This window comes from Somniosus microcephalus, chromosome 1 (assembly GCF_052327205.1).
Source record: "Somniosus microcephalus isolate GS21.2 chromosome 1, FLI_Smic_1.0, whole genome shotgun sequence".
Classification (NCBI taxonomy): Eukaryota; Metazoa; Chordata; class Chondrichthyes; order Squaliformes; family Somniosidae; genus Somniosus; species Somniosus microcephalus.
Genome location: NC_140987.1, coordinates 213,606,382 through 213,629,295, shown reverse-complemented (window position 1 = coordinate 213,629,295; position 22,914 = coordinate 213,606,382). Strand labels below are relative to the sequence as shown.

At 51.8% G+C, this 22,914-nt stretch overlaps 1 protein-coding gene across 1 annotated transcript; it reads right to left on the bottom strand.

Moving 5' to 3' along the window:
- Window positions 1–6,160: 6,160 nt before the first annotated feature.
- On the bottom strand, window positions 6,161–8,554 carry ankrd34bb (ankyrin repeat domain 34Bb). Its single transcript, XM_085989560.1, has one exon. The coding sequence runs from the start codon at window positions 8,427–8,429 to the stop codon at window positions 6,828–6,830; it is 1,602 nt and encodes a 533-aa protein (XP_085845686.1). The 5' UTR covers window positions 8,430–8,554; the 3' UTR covers window positions 6,161–6,827.
- Between the last annotated feature and the right edge of the window lie 14,360 nt (window positions 8,555–22,914).

The following is a 22,914-nucleotide window of genomic DNA, read 5'->3' as shown; positions in this document are numbered from 1 at the left end:
CTACCTCAGCGTCGGCGTCCCGGACCCGACCGGGCCCGCCACCCCCGGTACCGGCTCCGACATCGGGCACCCGCGATCGGGCCGCCGGCTGCTTCTTTTGCGGCCAGGAGAAGCACCCGAGGTCGCGCTGCCCAGCCAGGAACTCTACCTGCACAACCTGCAGGAAGAAAGGCCATTTCTCTAAGGCCTGCAGGAGCGGATCTTCAGAGGCCAGCAGTGCCTCATGCGAACTGTGGGGGCGGCCATCTTCTTTCACGGCAACTGAGGCCAGTATCCCCACACGTGAGTCATGGGGGCGGCCATCTTTGATCAAGGCAACCGACCCCAATAGTGCTTCATGTGAGTTATGGGGGCAGCCATCTTCTCCGCCATTTTGTCCTACCTCGTGGGAGACGCCATTTTACCCACCACGCCCGACTGCCACCGGGCCCCCGGACCCGACGACCGCCTCGCCCGCAGACGACAACGACTCGCTTACCTACACGCTAGCCTCCGTCACTCTGGATCAAGCCCGCCCACACCACCTGTCCAAGTCGATGATGGACATCAAAGTAAACGGCCACGCCACGACCTGCCTGTTCGACAGCGGAAGCACGGAGAGCTTCATCCACCCAGACACGGTGAGCCACTACTCCCTCCCTGTCCTGCCAACGCGCAACCGAATCTCGATGGCATCGAGGTCCCACGCCACGGACATTAGCGGCTACTGTGCTGTGACCTTGTCGGTTAAGGGTACAGAGTATAAAAACTTTAAACTCCTCGTCCTCCCCCAGCTCTGCGCTGCCGTCCTACTAGGGCTGGACTTCCAATCCCACCTCCAAAGTGTAACCCTAGCATACGGTGGACCCCTCCCCCCACTCACAGTCGACAACCAGCGAAGGTTAAACCGCCCACCGCGTAACACCTGCAGCCTATCCACCCTCAAGGTGCCGCCACCTTCCCTGTTCGCTAACCTCACCCCCGACTGCAAACCCGTCGCTACCAAGAGCAGGCGGTACAGCGCTGGGGACAGAGCTTTCATTTGCTCTGAGGTGCAGCGTCTCCTGAAGGAGGGCATCATCGAGGGGAGCAACAGCCCCTGGCGTGCCCAGGTCGTGGTCGTTAAGACCGGCGATAAAAATCGCCTGGTCATCGACTACAGCCAGACCATAAACAGATACACCCAGCTGGACGCATACCCCCTTCCCCGCATATCTGACATGGTCAATCAGATTGCACAATACCGCATATTCTCGACCATCGACCTTAAGTCGGCCTACCACCAACTCCCTATCCACCCCGAGGACCGCCAGTACACCGCCTTCGAGGCGAATGGGCGCCTATACCACTTCCTTAGGGTCCCCTTCGGTGTCACCAACGGGGTCTCGGTCTTCCAAAGGGAGATGGACCGGATGGTTGACCAGAACGGACTGCAGGCCACATTCCCCTACCTAGATAACGTCACCATCTGCGGCCGCGACCGGCAGGACCACGACGTGAATCTGGAGAAATTCCTCCGTACAGCCCAACGGCTGAACCTCACCTACAATAAGGAGAAATGTGTGTTTAACACCTCGCGCCTTGCCATCCTTGGCTGTGTAGTAGAGAACGGACTCATCGGCCCCGACCCCGAAAGAATGCGCCCCCCTCATGGAGCTACCCCTCCCCCACTGCCCTAAGGCACTTAAGAGAACCCTGGGGCTCTTCGCCTACTATGCCCAATGGGTGCCCAATTATGCGGACAAAGCCAGACCCCTCATGAAGTCCACATCCTTCCCCCTTACGGAGGAAGCGTGCGCAGCCTTCTCCCTCATTAAGGGAGACATTGCCAAGGCCACTATGCACGCAGTGGATGAGTCCATCCCCTTCCAAGTCGAGAGCGATGCATCCGACTTCGCCCTAGCCGCCACCCTTAACCAGGAGGGGAGACCGGTGGCCTTCTTCTCAAGGACCCTACAGGGCCCTGAGATCCGACACTCGTCGGTCGAGAAGGAGGCCCAGGCGATTGTGGAGGCGGTACGACGCTGGAGGCACTACCTGGCAGGCAAACGATTTACCCTCCTTACCGACCAACGTTCGGTCGCTTTTATGTTTAATAACAAGCTGAGGGGCAAAATCAAGAATGACAAGATCTTGAGGTGGAGAATCGAGCTCTCCACCTACGATTATGATATCTTGTACCGGCCAGGTAAGCTGAACGAACCCCCCGATGCTCTGTCACGAATTACATGCGCCAGCGCGCAAAGTGATAGACTTCAGACCCTCCACAACGACCTCTGCCACCCCGGGGTCACCAGACTTTACCACTTCATTAAGGCCCGCAACCTGCCCTACTCCATCGAGGAGGTCAGGACCATAACCAGGAACTGCCAGACCTGCGCCGAGTGCAAACCGCACTTCTTTAGGCCGGACAGAGCAAGCCTGATCAAGGCCACCCGCCCCTTCGAGCGCCTGAGCATCGACTTTAAGGGGCCCCTCCCGTCCTCTGACCGTAATGTGTACTTCCTCAACATTGTTGATGAGTACTCCCGTTTCCCCTTTGCCTTCCCCTGCCCAGACATGACCAGTACCACGGTCATTAAATGCCTGAACGACCTCTTCGCCTTGTTCGGGTTCCCAAACTATATACATAGTGACCGGGGCTCCTCTTTCATGAGCGAGGAACTCCGTCAGTTCCTACTAGCGAGAGGTATTGCAGCAAGTAGGACCACCAGCTACAACCCCCAAGGGAACGGCCAGGTGGAAAGAGAGAACGCGACGGTATGGAAGGCCGTCCTCTTAGCCTTAAAGTCTAAGGGCCTCCCAACCTCCCGCTGGCAGGAAGTCCTCCCGACAGCGCTGCACTCCATCCGGTCACTACTTTGCACTGCCGTTAACGCCACCCCCCATGAACGAATGTTTGTTTTCCCCAGGAAGTCGACTACGGGAACCACTCTACCAACCTGGCTGACCTCTCCGGGGCCCGTCTTGCTGCGAAAGCACGTGAGGGCCCATAAAACAGACCCCCTGGTCGAAAGGGTGAACCTCCTGCACGCCAACCCCCAGTACGCCTACGTGGCTTACCCAGACGGGCGGGAGGACACTGTCTCCTTACGAGACCTCGCACCCTCGGGCACTCCGGAGACACCACCTTTACCCCCCCCCACCACCCCCCCAATTCCAGCCCAGGTAGACGGCATGCCGGAACCCCACGAGCCTTCGCCGACCACGCAGACACCAGCACTAACACCGGATAATGCAGCACCGCCGCTGCGACGATCGGAGAGGCTTACGAGGCCTCCGGACAGACTGACATACCAGAACTGGTAGTACACTTCACCCCGCCGGACTCAAATCTAAACAAGGGGTGAATGTGGTAAACCACTTTATCGTTACACTATAGTTATCACTGTTGTATTGTTATCACCGTTGTATCACGATACGAGGTCGCCTCTTGTCGCGCTGTTATACCTGGGCTGACCACCTCCGACTCCGCCCATGGCTCCACCTACCTGCCCAGGTATAAAGGTAGTCGACTGGCTGGTATTCCTCCTTGTTGGACCCGATCACCCACGAGGGTGGGCTCTGTTATTTAGTCAATAAAAACCTTTAGTTACGTTCCTAACTCGTCGCCTTTTATTGGACGAATTGATAGGTATATCAATGTGTCAGATGCAGTGCCGGTGTGTCTTCTCCTCTATCACTGTCCTCCTCCAGGGACTGGCTGGCCGGGTTGGAGTTCTTGGGTATCTGAAAGGAGAAAGGCACAAGGGTCGGGTTGTGGTGAGGGGAGGTGGGGGGGAAATCAAGATATCCATGCATACACCATCAGCAGCTAGTAAGTGAGTGGAGATTATGGGATGAGGGGGAAGTGGGTTGTGAGAATAAGGATTAGGTATGAGTATACCGTCATCATCAGCAATGCTTTCAACTTCCCCGCTCACCACGGACTATGTGACGGACCCTCTACTGATCTCCAGGACTGTTTTCTCCAGCTCTGTCAGGTGCTGCAGTGGGGCTTCCTCTCCGTCCATCTGCTGCTGCTCCCGGCGGTTTTGAGCGACCTTTGTCTGCAAGAAAAAGGGAAATGTGACAGTGAGTGTGGTGCAATGTGTTTGGGAAATGTGCCTGCCATCCTTGAATAGCTGGCAGTGTGTGCAAGGTGTGAGATATAGGTGTGAGTCTTGCAGCAGTGATAAGTGTGTAAGGGTGAAGTGAAGCTATGATTGTGAGGTATGAGTGGTAATGTATAAGATTGTTGGTAGGTGAGTGATGGGGTATGGTGCATTGAGAAATGTGTGAAGCTTGTGGTGCAGTTGGTGGGATATGGCATTTGATGATTCATTCACTCACCTTGACCTCTCTTGTGAGGTCATTAAACTTCTGTGGCAGTGCATCCAGGTCCTCAGGGCTTGACTCCTGGCATTGACCGCCATGGCTATCTGCGACCACTGCCTTTGCAGAGTTTATCTGGAGGGCCTCCTGGCCCCCTGTGGATAGAGGGCCTCTCTCCTCCTGTCCACCTCCTCCACCAAAACCTCCAGTGCAGCGTCAGAGAACCTTGGAGCACGCTCTCTCCCCTGTTGCGCAATTATTCAGTCTTCTTCCTGCTCAGAGTCTTCGCCACAAAGAGTTCCAGTGCCTGCTCCAGCCAGAATGCACCTCCCCTTTAAGAGGTGCAGGCGAGCTTTAAGTGGTGCTAGCCTCACACAGACTTGGGCCCCCTGCTGAGGCGTGCAGGCACTCAACAGCGCATTTAGTGCTGGCTGCATGCACGAATCATGTAAAGTAGAAGACAGCACGAAGTTTGCGTGCTGCCTGCATAGGAAGCAACGGGCGCGGGTAATCACGATCCTGCGCCCGTTTTCGAGGGCTATCCAATTTAGCCCCCCATAAATTTCACTTCTCAGTTATGCAGCGAGTTGTGATCTGGAAGGCACTGTCTGAAAGAGTGGTGGAAGCAGATTCAATAGTAACTTTCAAAAGGGAATTTGATAAATACTTAAAGGGATAAAATTTACAGGGTTATGGGACCAATATTCCCTCTAACTTTTTTTTGGTTGTGCAGCCCCTTTAACGGGCTGCGTGGCCCATTCAAATTTCCGCGCATGCGCGGTTTTTGTATTGAAAAGCCGGTGAGCGGCCTGCACGGGACCTCCAGACTGTTATGCGGCCATGTGGCTGCGCAGCTTGACGGGAGTGGGACTAATTGGAGAGCTCTTTCAAAGAGCCGGCACAGACACAATGGGCCGAATGGCCTCCTGTGCTGTATCGCTGAATTATTCGACGATTCTATGAATGAATGAACCTCTTGTATGTGATTGTGAATTGTTTTTCTCTATGTAAAAGAGAATGGAGTTAAACAAGGGCAATTACACATGCAAAGGGGCATTTGTGGGCTGCATGGTGACACAGCAGGTAGTGGTGGGAAGCAGGCTCAGTTACTGTGAAAGCACTGAGCAGAGACCAGATGCTTCTCCTAATTAAACTTATCAGGAAGAAAAGCAAATGATCCAGCCAACTTATCCCTGGAATAACAAGAGTGTGTACACTGGACTAACACTCTGTAATATTGCACAGAAAATATGATTCACATAAGTAAACATATATTCATGAGATGTAATTTGACTTAGAACTGTCACAGTCAATGGTTGAATAAACAGAACAGTTCCTTAGTATTGCTTTGAGGGGATGCTGTTTATGAAGGTATCTTTATTTATTGTTTCCATCCAAATACACAAGGGATGATGCAGATAAAGTATGCAGTCTTTCAAACTTTAATTATAATTTGATGCAGTTAATCAACTTTGTTTCCGGTTTCAAACCTCAGGAGTGATTAAACAGAAAGGTGCCAATTTTACCCTCATGGAATCAGTGTTAACGACCTCAAAATGGGGTCAGTAGCCTTCTCGCTCTGTTAACCCTGGCGATCGACCTGCTGCCAATTTTACAGGGGCCTACCACTGGATGGCCAAAGCGCCTGCCTGTCTCAGGCAATATGCCCATTTTAATAGCAAATCGGGGTCCATGGTGTACATAGGACCCCGATTACTATTTTAGGATAGAACTGGTCAGAGTGTGCGTCGTGCACATTGCAACCAGTTTCACTGGCAATAGAGCCAAAGAGCCCTGGGAAAGGTGAATTTGGTTAGCCGCCCAGAAGTTAAAATCTATCCGATTAGATGGAAATACTTTTCAAAAGTTTTAACAGTTCGAATATTGTTATTTTATTTTTACATTTAATTTGTTGTTTGATGTTTCTTCACTCTACTACAAATTTCCATAAAGTTTATTGGTATAATTAATAAGACATAAAATTGAAAGAATATGAAACTGCACAAGTAGGCTTGCTGTGAGGCTACACAAGTAGCTATGGCTAAACTATTGTGTGCTAAACAATTCTCCATAACCATAGCAAACAGTCACAATCAAACAGAGGAATAGAGCTTAACAAGCAGCCAGTACCATCGTGTGCAGCTGTATCATGGTCTCTCAACTGATTCCAACTTTGTTTTTGCTTCTGATTTCTCTAGTTCTATAAAGCAGTATTTCAAAATGTCAAGTTGACTTTATCAGTGAACTGAGCTTTGTAATCCATTGCTGAGATATGATTACTACGGTTTTGTGCACTCTGCAATTGGCAAAATGGTCTTTGCCGTCCACCTCAGAACTGAGCATTATTGGAGGTGATGTGTGATTGACCAGGTTTGCGGCACTAACCCTAAGGAAAGTTTGCTTCATAAAATCAACTAGTGGAAAACAAATGTTTGTATTTTAATTCAACAGATAATCTGTGAAGACCACGCCTTCTTTTCCGAAAGTTGAGTATATCTCTTGGGTCTTCTACAACCATTCCGGTAGGAAGGTCTTCACTGTCCGGAGATTTCCTCAAAATTTGCCAGCTGTTTCATTTGTTCTACCTGGACTGAATGTCTCCTGAACAACATCTTTTTGCTTTTTATGTCTGTTCGCTTTTGACTGTTAGGTGCTGCTGGTATTAGAGGCTTTGCCGCACTGGAAAGTGATGCAGGGCCTTTATTGTTGGCCCCAATATCAGGAATTGGACGGTGGGGACTTATATTTAAAGGCGGCAGGTAGCCTGGTCTTGTTTGTGAAATGTGGTCTAAGAGCAGGGTCCCTGAACCTCGCCTCTCCAGAATCCCAGGATGTCTCTTGCCTGTAGCGCTCAGAGAGCCAGTTGGCAAATGGTCCAGAGACTCTCTAGAACTGGTTAGCACAGATAATGGGGACGAGATCATTTTTTTCCTCTCCAGAAATGTTTTGCTTTCATCAGTTGCTGTTTGCTTTGAGCAGATTGTGAGTTGCGAGTCAGAATTATAGTGATTAATGCCTAAGTTTCTTTTCTGGACAATGCTCTGTAAACTTGAAACAGAAATTGATTGTATTGAATCTGGATCCTGGTCTACAGGAATTGTGTTATTACGACATAGGCCAGACTGAAGGGACTTGGAGTGTATTTCATCACAGGAACATTTTCTTGGTGCAGTTAAAGCTGAAGCTTGATCTAAGGTTTTTAATAAAGCTGCAGCATCTTTTACATCAATACTTTGATGCCTGGTGAAAAGTCGCTTGGGTAGAGTTAGGCCATTGATTCTAAGAGATAGGTCTTCTTCTGTGGTCAGGTTCTGCACATCTTCATGAAATGAAGATGTTTTGTGCTGAGATAAAAGTGAAGAAGGAATGGCCAGCCAAGGTTCAGAGTGCAACCTTTGCAGCTGGGGAAACTTGGCCCCAGGTCGTGGTTGGCTGGACTTCCTAGTTGGAGAAGCTGGTTCAGAGGAACCTTTACCACTGAAGAGGTGAGCTGGGTCTCTGAAGCTAAAAACATGCTTATCTTCCACTGTATTGTTTGTGAGGTGAGATGATGATGTTTTAAGCTCAATATCTGAGGGTGAGGTGCAAGGGATTGGTGAATGTCGATCTTCAATATCTGGAGAAGGGGGAACATTTAGATACTGCTTAGTTGTCTGCCTGCCAGAGGGTGATTTGTCTGTTGTGATGATAATTACTTCTTTTCCTCTTGCCTTGCAGGCATCCAGCAGAACTTTAAGGGTTTCCTTGTCATCAGAGTTTACAGTATAAACCAGAGCAGAACCACCTGAATGATCTTCCAGACTTGGGTCGGCGCCATTTTTCAGCAGCAATGCTATGACCTCAGCACCAGCCCGCTCTATGCATGCATGCATTAAAGCAGTCTTTCCTGATTTGTCTTGAATATTAGGATCAGCATGATTTTCCAGAAGATATTTCACCATTTTCACTTTGCTGATGCTTTGTTGGTCCACATGTTTTGTCTTACAAGCAATCATTAGAGGAGTTTCCCCTCGCTCGTTGCTCTCACTGATGTAAGCCCCACCTTCGAGCAATAGTCTGGTGAGGCGCAGTCTGCTCAGATAGACCGCTTTTAACAGAGAGTTACCATCTGTGCGCACTTCCATGGCTTCGTCCATCTCCCAGGGACTGGTAACTGATTCAAAGTTTCCAAATCTGACACTCGGTTACACTGCAATGACAAAAGAAAAGTATTTCAACAAGTAAAACTTCTCACATCACATGTGACAAATCTACATGTTGCCAATTTTAATAGTTCTTTGCCACCCTGGTTACATCTGGCAAATTTGCAAGTTTGGAAAGAAAGCTTATTGTATATAGAGCACCAGCCGAATGCTACTGCTCAGGAAATGGTGAGACCTGCATTTAATGTGTAAATGTAGGACTTAGGTATACTTAGGCCTGGAAAAAACTCTTTTTACCTGTTAACTTAGGAGATTTTTTTTTTTAAACTCACATAATTTATTTCCCCAAATTGTTACTTTTAACTTCATTTAAAGCAAATTTATATCATAAAGTAATAACATACAACTTTATCATAGACAGGAGCAATAACAGGCCAGTAATGATCAGGTATGTCAAAATGAAAGATTAAAGATGGGCAGACAAAGATGGACGGACCTGTTGCTGTTGATTGCAAGTTGGCTTGCCTTGCTTTAAAGTAAAGAAAATATGCAAAGTAACTTGCACCAGGATAGCTAGCTATAGGTAATTCCAGCTGCGGTAATATTTATTGTAAGAAAATAGCTACATTTTCTGCTTTTGAGAGATCTAGAGAATAATATCATCTAGCCCTGGTCAAATTACAATAATAAATTTGTAACATACTTTGATGAAATTATTTGCTATATATATCCTTAACCTTCACTCCACAGGCATTAATGACCTCATACTGTGCATGAAACTTTCATAAGCAGATAGTTTAATAGATCATCTCAATAGGCTTTCATATAAATATATACTTTATTTAAAACTGATTAATGAATTGAATGTTAGATAAAAACAAGTACAGCATTTTGAAAATGTACAATCGCTAAGAATAAGCAAAGTTTCAGTGATGGGTTTGATCCCACCATCCTTCTTGTGGAGAGATAAGTGGGGTTTCTTTGAAGTCAAGGTGTATCATGGAAGTTCAGAACCAAATTAACCCTTTGTGACAGATCTGATGATCCTGAACCAGGCAAATCTGGATTACTCCAGGGAACTGTAGATGATTGACAAGCTATCTTGGAAAACGTGGAGCAGTGGAACTGCCAGGGTTTCCCACTTGCCTTTAGATAACCATGTATACCAAAGCCCAATGTGGGATGGTCCTCTCTGGACAAACAGTAAAAAGCTTACCACGGTTCTCTGTACTGGTAATCTACATAGTTCCAGCTGGTTAAACTCCAGCAGTACAATTGCACATACTTGGGGGTCCCAAACCCTTGCCTCTACCAACCTGTGTTTAAACTCTCTGGACTTAGGTAAGTGAGGTGTGTCCTAATGTGGAGAGTGTGCGCGCTCTATATAGGGCAAACAGTTTCATGGGGGTTCTCCTGATATCCTGTCAAAGCTTTGGCAGGCAACTGGCAGAACCACCCTCCACCCCCAGAAAAACAGCTGTGAACAGTCAGTTACACTGTTTCTCTGGAGCTTCTGCTGATCTTTCACTGAAGTTACAGTGGCAGATTGGACCAACCGCATGGAAATTCAGGGCCTGAAAGTGTAATTTTTTTTAGTAGTTTGGCTTAGAGACGCTTAAACATGGTGATGGGTTTCCACACGTCAGACCCTCATATCAGTTCAAGTCTGTAAATATTATGTCTACGTCATTTTTTTTATTTGTTCACAGGATGTGGGTGTCGCTGGCAAGGCCAGCATTTATTGCCCATCCCTAATTGCCCTTGAGAAAGTGGTAGTGAACCACCTTCTTGAACCGCTGCAGTCCGTGTGATGAAGGTACTCCCACAGGCCTGACTTTGTCATAGCGATTTGGAAGGGCAGTTAAGAGTCAACCACATTGCTGTGGGTCTGGAGTCACATAGAGGCCAGACCGGGTAAGGACGGCAGGTTTCCTTCCCTAAAGGACATTAGTGAACTAGATGGGCTTTTACGGCAATCCGGTAGTTTCATGGTCACCATTACTGATACTAGCTTTTTATTCCAGATTTATTTAATTAACTGAATTTAAATCCACCAGCTGCCATGGTGGGATTTGCACTCATGTCTGCAGTTTATTAGTCCAGGTCTCTGGATTACTAACCACTATGCTACCTTACCCCATTATCATTATCACTCAGTAAACAATGAAAAGGCTACAGCAATAATGTTAATGTGCTCGTTCTAAACAAATTTCTACTACTAGTCCATTGACCTTTCTAATATCTGCCTTGAAGTGTGAATAGACTGCTTTCTGTTCATTGGGATACATTGTAAAATAATTTCAAGTGACAGATGCTAATAGTTTTAAAAGCAAGTAGAAGAGGATAATGGTAACCATCATGTGGTGTGGTACTGAGTCATTCATATCAAGTTTGAGTCTTGCCTTCTGATGAGTCAGTTAATCTCAGTTGGGTGTTGGGTGATGACTACAATTGGTCTCAGTATCTCTGAGCTGGGAGGGGAAATGTTGGCCTGGTATGCTGGTGGGAGTACGGTAGCATACTGGTTATGTTATTAGACTAATAATCCAGAGACTGTGGCCACAATTTTGCTGACCTCAGCGGGTCCATGGCAGACGATGTTAGTGGCAGGTCCCGAACCGGCTGCTGGCTCAAGCCTGGCCTCTGAAATGAATTTCCCTTGATAGGGCTTGTTAAGCCCGCCCAGTGTGTTTCCTGGCCCATTAGAGGAAGCGGGTGTGGTGACGTCATTTGATGCCACGTCATCAGCCAGTTTCCTTAAAGGGACCATGCCCAAATTTAGTTTGACATTTGTGCTGTCAGTGTTCTACAGCATTGAGGTACTGCAAACACTGATAAGCACTGCACAGAGGTGCACGGCTGCATCCAGGTTCTCCCATGACTCCCTCTACATGCTAATGGAGGGAGTCACAGCACACAGGGAGGTCCTCTTCCCTTCCGATGGGTGGAAGAGACCTTCCCAGGACACCAACACAGCACAAGCAGGGATGTTGTCAGGAGGACCTGGGTGCAGTGCCACAAACGTTTCAATGATCACGAAACATTAGTACAAAGCCACAAACAACCTCAGCCTGCTGTGCCTCTCATCACATCCCCATCACTCTGCCTTCCCTACCCCACTCCTGCACATCCTTACACCAACTTACCTTGGACCTCCACCCATCCCTCTCTCTCTACCTATATTATCACATCCCCATCTCACTAACCAACCATCACACTCATCCGCATCCTAGTGCAATCATACCAACTAACAACACACAAGGGTAGGCACTTGGGTGTTTTATGCAATGTTCAGTTAATGTGGCGTCAAACATTGAAACCTTTATTTTCAACACTTTGTGTTCTTGGACAGATTTGTGTGCACCTTTGGAAGTGGCTTAGTGAGTTGCAGTGAATGGTGAGACATAACGGTATCCCCTGCAATGGTGATGAGTGTGAAAGGAATAGCTTGGGCATTGTAGTGATGCTTTATGATGTTGGTGTGAGGTGGTGCCAAACTGGCACATCATGTTGCAGCCAGGATGTACACCGTCAAGTGAAGTAAATCTGGCCATGGTGAGGCCATCCCTGGCCTCCCGGGCAGCAATGTGGTCGGGTACTGATGCCCTGTGTCCTGTGCAGCATCAGGTAGGTGAGAGAGTATAAAGGGCACCCATGCTGATGGAATAGATGGCAGGTGGAGTAGAGATGACAGAAGTGATCTGTCAATGGTGAGAGAGGTAATGAGGTCAGACTGGATGGAGACTTGTGTAAAGACTTGCAGCATGGTAAATCTGTTGTGGAAATGCAGTGAGGAAGAGCTTGTGGCTGAGGGAAGATATTTCTGTAAGTTGGGAGATTTTACTTGATATTTGAAGCTGTCATTTCATCAGCTGATTCAATGGTCACTGACCTCCTGCCTCAGCTACACAGACGTGGTCTAGCAACAGCGTGAAACCCATGGACGAGCTGTCTAATTCAAAAGGCCAGTTTAAAACCATTGTTAAGTGGCTGTAAATAAGCCACTAATCATTTAAATTGGCTCCCCCGCCGCTGCGTGTTGGGTGTGCTCAGCGCTGGCAGACCCGACATTTGGTAAAGTCACGTGGTGGTGGGTCCACAGCGGGGTCTGGACCCGCTGGGGAAAAACAACACTTTCCCACCCGACTTGCCACCAATCGCACCCGCTGACCCCCCGGAAAATCTCAGCCTGTGAGCTCAAATCCCACCGTGAGAATTTGAATTCAGTTTTAAAAAACAAAACCTGGAAATAAAAAACTGGTATCAGTAAAAGTGACCATGAAGCTGGCTCACTAATGTCCTTAAACTAACCATCCTTACCTGGTCTGACCTATATGTCACTAGTATCACTGGGTACAAAACAGAAACCAGAGAGTATGGGTTATGGCTAGGTACTCAGACTGGCAAAAGGTGGGAAGTTATATTCCACAGGGATCGGTGCTATGACCACTGTTCACAATTTACATTAACAATTTAGTCTCAGGAATCAGAAGTAGAATTTCAAAATTTGCGGACAACACCAAATTGGAGGGTGCAGTGAACACAAAGGAAAAATGTGACAAAATACAAGAGGACATTAATAAATTTGCAAAATGGGTGTGTAATTGGCAATTGAATTTCAACATAGATAAGTGGTGCATTTTGGTAGAAAGAATAAAGAGACCACGTACTGCTTGGATAATAAGAGTTTAAATGGGGTAGAGGAGCAAAGGGATCTGGGGGTACAGATACACAAATCAATAATGAGTTCCTCAGGGCAGTGTCCTTGGCCCAACCATCTTCAGCTGCTTCATCAATGACCTTCCCTCCAACATAAGGTCAGAAATGGGGATGTTCGCTGATGACTGCACAGTGTTCAGTGCCATTCACAACTCCTCAGATAATGAAGCAGTCCATGCCCGCATGCAACAAGACCTGGACGACATTCAGGCTTGGGCTGATAAGTGGCAGGTAACATTTGCACTACAGAAGTGCCAGGCAATGACTATCTCCAACAAGCGAGAGTCTAACCACCTCCCCTTGACATTCAATGGCATTACCATCGCCAAATCCCCCACCATCAACATCCTGGGGGTCACCATTGACCAGAAACTTAACTGGACCAGCCACATAAATACTGTGGCAACAAGAGCAGGTCACAGGCTAGGTATTCTGCAGCGAGTGTTTCACCTCCTGACTCCCCAAAGCCTTTCCACCATCTACAAGGCACAAGTAAGGAGTGTGATGGAATACTCTCCACTTGCCTGGATGAGTGCAGCTCCAACAACACTCAAGAAGCTCGACACCATCCATAACAAAGCAGCCCGTTTGATTGGCACCCCATCCACCACCTTAAACATTCACTCCCTCCACCACCGGCGTACCGTAGCTGCAGTGTGTACCATCTACAAGATGCACTGCAGCAACTCACCATGGCTTCTTCGGCAGCACCTCCCAAACCCGCGACCTCTACCACCTAGAAGGACAAGGGCAGCAGGCGCATGGGAACACCACCACCTCTAAGTTCCCCTCCAAGTCACATACCATCCTGACTTAGAAGTATATCACCGATCTTTCATCGTCCATGGGTCAAAATCCTGGAACTCCCTCCCTAACAGCACAGTGGGAGTACCTTCACCACAGGACTGCAGCGGGTCAAGAAGGTGTCTCGCCACCACCTTCTCAAGGGCAACTAGTGATGGGCAATAAATGCTAGCCTTGCCAGTGACGCCCAGATCCCATAAGCAAATAAAAAAATAAAAAATTAAAAAATTAAAGTAGTGACACAGGTTAATAAGGCTATAAAAAGGAAAACCAAGCATGGAGTTCATTTCTAGAGGGATAGAATTGAAAAGTAGAGAAGTTATGTTAAACTTACATCAAACCTTGGTTAGACCACATTTGGAGTACTGTGAACAGTTCTGGTCTCCATATTAAAAAAAAGATAGAGACACTGGAGAAAGTGCAAAAAAGATTTACAAGGATGATACCAGAACTGAGAGGTTATAACTATCAGGACAGGCTGAACAGGCTGGGGCTTCTTTCTCTAGAAAAGAGAAAGCTGAGGGGGGTGACCTTATAGAGGCCTTTAAGATAATGAAAGGGTTTGATAGGGTAGACATAGAGAAAATGTTTCCACTTGTGGGGAGTCCAAAACTAGAGGTAATAAATATAAGATAGTCACTAATAAATTCAATAGGGAATTCAGGAAAAACTTCTTTACCCAAAGAGTGGTTAGAATGTAGAATGCGCTGCCACAGGGAGTAGTTGAGGCAAATAGCATAGATGCATTTAAGGGGAAGCTAGATAAGCACATGAGGGAGAAAGGAATAGAAGGATATGCTGATAGGGTTAAAAGAAGAGGGGTGGAAGGAGGCTCGTGTAAAGCATAAATGCCGGCATAGACCAGCTGGGCCGAATGGCCTGTTTTTGTGCCGTAGACTCGATATATATGTGACTCCAGCCCCACACCAGTGTGTTTGACTCTTAACTGCCTTCAGAAGTGGCTTATCAAGTAATTCAATAGCAAAATACTGCAGATGTTGGAAATCCGAAATAACAACAGAAAATGCTGGAAAAACTCAGCAAGTCAGGCAACATCCGTGGAGAGAAATTTGAGTTGACGTTTCGGGTTTGACCCTTCTTCAAAACTGGAGAGAAAAGGAACTAGATCGAAGGCAGGGCTGCGATCGGACAAAAGAATAAAAGAACCAAAAGAAGTAAAAGAGATTAGAAGCTAGACGAGATGGTAATAGGCTGTGATTAGGTGTAAAGTGTACTGGCAGGGCTTCCGGTCTCAATATCGAGTTCAACAATTTCAGATCATAACCTCGGCCCCTATTTCATTTTCACTTATATTTTTCCACTCCTTTCCTTTCCCGCCCCCCCCCCCCCTTTCCTTTTGTTTCTCTCTCACACCTGGCAGCTATCTTTTGCCCTGCCAGTACACTTTACACCTAATCACAGCCTATTACCATCTCGTCTAGCTTCTAATCTCTTACTTCTTTTGGTTCTTTTATTCTTTTGTCCGATCGCAGCCCTGCCTTCGATCTAGTTCCTTTTCTCTCCAGTTTTGAAGAAGGGTCAAACCCGAAACGTCAACTCAAATTTCTCTCCACGGATGTTGCCTGGCTTGCTGAGTTTTTCCAGCATTTTCTGTTGTTATATCAAGTAATTCAGTTGGACAACTAGGGGATGGGCAATAAATGGCAGGCTTGCCAGCAATGCTCACATCCTGAGAATGAATTTTTAAAAAGGAAGGGTGACATTGCAAAAATCATATGCTGGCAGAGAGACTGAATTGAAAGTCTGTGACGAGGACTATTTCCACTAATGAACCCTTCCTGCTCACCAGCTTAGTTTTCCCAAAGAACTCCTGTACATGGTTAGTCCCAGGAATGTGCTGTACATTTCCTCCACTGAAGCTGGACTGCCATCTGTCAGTCTTCTCCCAGCACTCATTACCTTCCCATGGCCTTATCCAACAAACACTATCCATATAAAAAGATATATTTTTATTGTGTGCTATGGTCAAAGCTCCATGCCCATATTTCCCCTTGAGGACCTTTTAAGGTGTACCTGCCCTACATCTTAGCCGAAGGCTCTCCCTGAGGGGAAGGAGCAATTGCAGTGTCAGGTTGAGGTTGGTTAGCGCCCTCCTGTTGACATGGTCATGGCCTTGAACCTCTGGGTGCAGGCTCATGCCATGACCATGTAACAGCTGGAACCATACCCAACAACTGCCACTGCCTGTCCACCTCAGGCATTTCCTCAATAATTTGAGGGGCTTGGCTGGAGTGGAAGGATGTGCAACTTTCTTGTGAAGAAGCCGCTTCTTCCAACCATTCTTCTGCCACTCCCCAGGGGTTGACACCTCAGTTGAATAGCCAGCAGGCTGCATGAGAGCAGTCAATAGGATGTCTCCAATGTGGGCAAAGCCTGGTGCCACTGCTGTTCCAGGAACCTATTCCCCAATGAGTTGATAACATCCTTTTAAGTGGGCTATGCTATAAAATCCACTGTTACACACTCACAAAGCAAAAGCTAGTTTTTCTGTTTGAAACACACAGAGGCAGAAGCTTTGAAATGATCTCTGCAGGAGCTTTTTGAATTCTAAAGATCTTTCCTTTGACAGTTATCAATTTTAGATCAATGATTTTTTTTAAAACTCTGATCTAAGGTAAAGGACTAACAACCTAAAATGGGCAGGGGGAAATAAAAGATAAAAATAATGCTGAAACTGAAATAGATGCTGTGGGGGGTAACCTGAATAAAATGAAGCTGGGTGAAATGGTGAATAAAGTGGGCCAACATCCAAGGCATTTGCTTTAAGCAGATTATCTGAGCTTTGCTAATGTGTGTTTGATTTTCCTGTTTTTGTTTCACATAATAGAGTCCCTGGTCCTGTACTATGTAAATACAGATAAGTGTTAAGGTTGGTCCCAATGAGGCAAAGTACACTGTGATTATTTGCACAGGGTCTTCTGTGTCCTTCTGCACGTGCGCACCGTATGGGGATGGAGCATAAACACCATTCCCGCTCCCTCCGGAACCGTGCATGCGCATTCGACATTGCGTTGCGCATACACACCGGAGGGCCCTTGTCCCCCTATGTGGGGCAGGCTGGCGGGCGCAGGCCTGAGCAGTAGGCCGCTGCCTCGGGTTGGGAGTCTGGGGGCTGGATTTTATTAATGGGGACGCGTTGGGGGCAGGACTGCTGGTTGTCAAGTTTCAGTCCCGCCCCCAATGACATCCGGCCAACCCACGCTATTTTCTCTTGATTGACCTTGTTAAGCCCGCCCTGCGGGCTTAGCCAGCCAATTAAGGGAAAGCCGCTGACAGAGGACATCAGCGTATGACATTTCATCTGTCAAAAATTTTTGACAGATGAATTGTCATCGTTTGACAGCTTTGAGAAGCTGACAATCTCTGTTCCAAGGTAAGTCCTTGTACTGAAGACTCACCAAACCTCGTTCCTGAGCAGAAAGCAGATGGCTGTGGTATCGGAGAATGCAGCAGCCATTCTGTCATCACTGCCGTTGAGATGAGACACCTCCGGATCTCCAAGGGTTGAAGCCTGCAGGAAGAAACAAAGGTAAGTAAACTTTTTCTAACACTTTTCACTCACCTCCCATACTTACCTCACCAGACTTGCACCCATCACTTACCTTCACAGTGGACTTTGACCCCTCTCACCCCCGCAGACCCACTGCTCACTTTGCTGACCCTGGTGAGGTTCACAGCCGTCGGGAAGCCCGCACTTAAGCCTCTTAGCTGCCTGTTAACTACCAGGCAGTTAATTGGATGTAATCCCCTTCCCGCCTCGAGGAGATGGGTCCCAGTGCGAGTCGGTGACCCGCCTCCCGGAAAGATGGCACGGAGGCGGGTTGGGAGCGGGGTTGGTACCCGCTCCCAGTTTCTGCCATTTTCCCGGCAGTCCTGCCTCCATACCCGCCTCCCCAGGGCTGGGAAAATGTCCCCCAATGTGTGGGGACCAGACTCAAGCTCTGCAGCTGCGGGGCCGGGGCTTCAAGATGCTAGGCTGAAGTTTCGGCCTGTTTGTGCTGCACATGTTTGGGGAAAAGGTCAGGAGATCAGAGTGGGGAGAGGACAGGGGATCGGCAGGGAGGGGGGAGAGAGGAGAGGAGCTTGGGGAGGGGGGGAGAGAGGAGCTCGAAGGGGTGGAGGATCTAGGAGGGGGCAGAGAGGAGCTCGGGGGGGGCAGAGAGGAGCGGGGGGGGTAGAGAGAGGAGCTCGGAGGGGGGGAAAGGAGCTCAGGGAGAAGAGGAGCTCAGAGGGAGGAGAGGGGAGCTCAGCGGGGGGGGGAGAGGGTCTCAGAGGGGGGAGGAGAGAAGAACTCGGAGGAGTGGGGGATAAGAGGAGCTCAGAGTGGGGTGGAGAGAAGATCAGGAGCTCGGTGGGACAGCAGAAGGTCAGGAACTCAGGGGGAGAAGGTCAGGAATTGGGGGGGGGAGAAGGTCAGGAACTCGGGGGGAGAAGGTGGGTAACTTGGGGGGCAGAAGGTCAGGAACTTGGAGGGATAAGGTCAGGAAATTGGGGGGAGAAGGTCAGGAGCTCAGGGGCCAGGAGTAAGTCAGGAACTCAGGGAGGAGAAGGTCAGCAACTCGGAGGTGAAGGTCAGGAACCTGGGGGGAGAAGGTCAGGAACTTGGGGTGGGCATTAGAGCACAGAGAGAACAGTGGGGATGGGGGAAGAATGTGATCCAAATCTAAAGGGCGGGAGGGAATGAGAGCAAGAACATGATTCAGATGGGACAATGGATCACTTTCTCCCCGTTTTGTTAGACACGGATCACATTCTTCCAACCGGATGAATTAGTGAATCCCTTCTCACACACTGAGCAGATGAATGGCCTCTCCCCAGTGTGAACTCGCTGGTGTGTCAGAAGGTTGGATACACACACGCACCCCACACACACGCACCCCACACACACGCACCCACACACACGCACCCCACACACACCCCACACACACGCACCCCACACACGCACGCACCCCGCACGCACCCCACGCACACGCACCCCACACACGCACCCCACACACGCACCCCACACACACGCACCCCACACACACGCACCCCACACACACGCAACCCACACACACGCAACCCACACACACACGCAACCCACACACAACCCACACACACACGCAACCCACACACACACGCAACCCACACACACGGACCCTTCACTCTGAATTAAAGAATTTTTTATCACTTCCAGAAGGAAAAAAACCATAACACTCCAAAGAAGTAACTAACCCACTAATCTATATATATAAAGCGGCTCTTCTGTCTGTCTGTCTGTCTGTCTGTCCGCCTGGTCTCGATGCGTTTGGAAGTTACAGAGCGTACCGACGCGCGCGTCGCCTCAAAAGAAAGCTTGCGATTCCGGACCGGTCATCGGCGTATTTACGTTTCAGCCGGACAAAAATCCCGCCCGCGGTATCCCAAAAACGTTCAGCGTTCCGCTCATTAGCATCTCATTAGCGACTGTGTGACCTCGAGGTCTTCCTACAGTTGAGTGTCGAGTGACTCGACGATTGACCAATCCTACGCTTGGGTGACCTGACCGGTCGGCCAATCGGTGCGTGTGTGGGCGGGCCTTATCCTTCTGAACCGAGGTGAGTGGCCGCCATCTTGATGTTCCACGATTTTTTCCCCCACACTTTCTGTGTGTTAGGGAACTAAGGTAAATATTTGAATTATGTGTTAGGGAATTAATTAACAATTTATTTCAGTTTTATATTGTGTTTAGCAACCCCCCCCTCCCTCCTCCTCACCCTCGCGCAGGGGGGACTCGGTGCTGGTCTCCAGGCCCGCTGCAGGCAGGCCTGAAGCTCCAAAAATTTCTCCATCTCTCTCTCTTCCCTCTCTCTCTCTCCTTCTCCTCTTCCCTCTCTCTCCTTCTCCTCTTCCATCTCTGTCTCTCTCTACTTCCCCCTCTCAGGTTTGACGGTGTCGGGGCCCGAAGTGAGGCGCTCTAACGGCTGCCAGCCCGCGGGGTTTCCCTGCCTACTCCCCGCGTGCCGCCTCGCGGTGCTGGCACTGACCGCGCATGCGCCGCCCGCCCGCGACAGCCCGCTCTGGCTTTTTTTTTTAAACGGCAACCACGCATGCGCACGGCCGTTGCGCAGCCGCCTTGACGCCGGCACGCATGCGCACGGCCCCCGTGACGCCAGCACACAGCCTCGTGAGATCGCGGGGGGCGGGGAGAGAGCCTCGGGAAATCGCGGGGGGCGGGGAGAGAGCCTCGGGAAATCGCGGGGGGCGGAGACAGCCTCGGGAAATCGCGGGGGGCGGGGGAGAGAGCCTCGGGAAATCGCGGGGGGCGGGAGAGAGCCTCGGGAAATCGCGGGGGGCGGGGGGGGGAGAGAGCCTCGGGAAATCGCGGGGGGCGGGAGAGAGCCTCGGGAAATCGCGGGGGGGGGGGAGAGAGCCTCGGGAAATCGCGGGGGGCGGGAGAGAGCCTCGGGAAATCGCGGGGGGGGGGGAGAGAGCCTCGGGAAATCGCGGGGGGCGGGAGAGAGCCTCGGGAAATCGCGGGGGGCGGGGGGGGAGAGAGCCTCGGGAAATCGCGGGGGGCGGGGGGGGAGAGAGCCTCGGGAAATCGCGGGGGGCGGGGGAGAGAGAGAGCCTCGGAAATCGCGGGGGGCGGGGGGCGAGAGCCTCGGGAAATCGCGGGGGGCGGGGGAGAGCCCCGGGAAATCGCGGGGGGCGGGGGAGAGAGAGAGCCTCCGGAAATCGCGGGGGGGGGAGAGACCCTCGGGAAATCGCGGGGGGGGGAGAGACCCTCGGGAAATCGCGCGGGGGTGGGGGGAGAGACCCTCGGGAAATCGCGGGGGGGGGGGGAGAGACCCTCGGGAAATCGCGGGGGGGGGGGGGAGAGACCCTCGGGAAATCGCGGGGGGGGGGGGGAGAGACCCTCGGGAAATCGCGGGGGGGGGGGGGAGAGACCCTCGGGAAATCGCGGGGGGGGAGAGACCCTCGGGAAATCGCGGGGGGGGGGAGAGACCCTCGGGAAATCGCGGGGGGGGGAGAGACCCTCCGGAAATCGCGGGGGGGGGAGAGACCCTCGGGAAATCGCGGGGGGGGGAGAGACCCTCGGGAAATCGCGCGGGGGGGGGGGAGAGACCCTCGGGAAATCGCGCGGGGGGGGGGGGGGAGAGACCCTCGGGAAATCGCGGGGGGGGGGGGGGAGAGACCCTCGGGAAATCGCGGGGGGGGGGGGGGAGAGACCCTCGGGAAATCGCGGGGGGGGGGGGGGAGAGACCCTCGGGAAATCGCGGGGGGGGAGAGACCCTCGGGAAATCGCGGGGGGGGGGAGAGACCCTCGGGAAATCGCGGGGGGGGGGGGGGAGAGACCCTCGGGAAATCGCGGGGGGGGAGGGGAGAGACCCTCGGGAAATCGCGGGGGGGGGGGAGAGACCCTCGGGAAATCGCGGGGGGGGGGGAAGAGACCCTCGGGAAATCGCGGGGGGGGGGGAGAGACCCTCGGGAAATCGCGGGGGGGGGGAGAGACCCTCGGGAAATCGCGGGGGGGGGGAGAGACCATCGGGAAATCGCGGGGGGGGGAGAGACCCTCGGGAAATCGCGGGGGGGGGAAGAGACCCTCGGGAAATCGCGGGGGGGGCGGAGAGACCCTCGGGAAATCGCGGGGGGGGGAGAGACCCTCGGGAAATCGCGGGGGGGGGGAGAGACCCTCGGGAAATCGCGGGGGGGGGGAGAGACCCTCGGGAAATCGCGGGGGGGGGGAGAGACCCTCGGGAAATCGCGGGTGGGGGGGGGAGAGACCCTCGGGAAATCGCGGGGGGGGGAGAGACCCTCGGGAAATCGCGGGGGGGGGAGAGACCCTCGGGAAATCGCGGGGGGGGGGGAGAGACCCTCGGGAAATCGCGGGGGGGGGAGAGACCCTCGGGAAATCGCGGGGGGGGAGAGACCCTCGGGAAATCGCGGGGGGGGGGAGAGACCCTCGGGAAATCGCGGGGGGCGGGGCGGGGGGGGGGAGAGACCCTCGGGAAATCGCGGGGGGGAGAGCCTCGGGAAATCGCGGGGGGGGGGGAGAGCCTCGGGAAATCGCGGGGGGGGGGAGAGCCTCGGGAAATCGCGGGGGGGGAGAGCCTCGGGAAATCGCGGGGGGCGGGGGGGAGAGAGCCTCGGGAAATCGCGGGGGGGAGAGCCTCGGGAAATCGCGGGGGGAGAGCCTCGGGAAATCGCGGGGGGGGGGAGAGCCTCGGGAAATCTCGGGGGGGTGGGGAGAGCCTCGGGAAATCGCGGGGGGCGGGGGGGGGGAAGAGAGCCTCGGGAAATCGCGGGGGGGAGAGCCTCGGGAAATCGCGGGGGGGGGGGAGAGCCTCGGGAAATCGCGGGGGGCGGGGGGGAGAGAGCCTCGGGAAATCGCGGGGGGAGAGCCTCGGGAAATCGCGGGGGGGAGAGCCTCGGGAAATCGCGGGGGGGGAGAGCCTCGGGAAATCGCGGGGGGGAGAGCCTTGGGAAATCGCGGGGGGGGAGAGCCTCGGGAAATCGCGGGGGGGAGAGCCTCGGGAAATCGCGGGGGGTGGAGAGCCTCGGGAAATCGCGGGGGGGAGAGCCTCGGGAAATCGCGGGGGGAGAGCCTCGGGAAATCGCGGGGGAGAGCCTCGGGAAATCGCGGGGGACAGGGTGGGGGGGGGGAGAGAGAGAGGGTGGGGGAGGAGAGAGAGAGGGTGGGGGAGGAGAGAGAGGGAGAGAGGGGGAGGGGAGGAGAGAGGGAGGGTGGGGGAGGAGAGAGAGAGAGGGTGGGGAGGAGAGAGAGGGAGAGAGGGGGAGGGGAGGAGAGAGAGAGAGGGTGGGGGGAGGGGAGAGGGGGTGGGGGAGGGGAGAGAGGGTGGGGGAGCGAGGGAGGGTGGGGGAGAGAGGGTGGGGGGAGGGGAGAGAGGGTGGGGGGAGCGAGTGGGTGGGGGAGCGAGGGAGGGTGGGGGGAGGGGAGCGAGAGGGGGGAGGG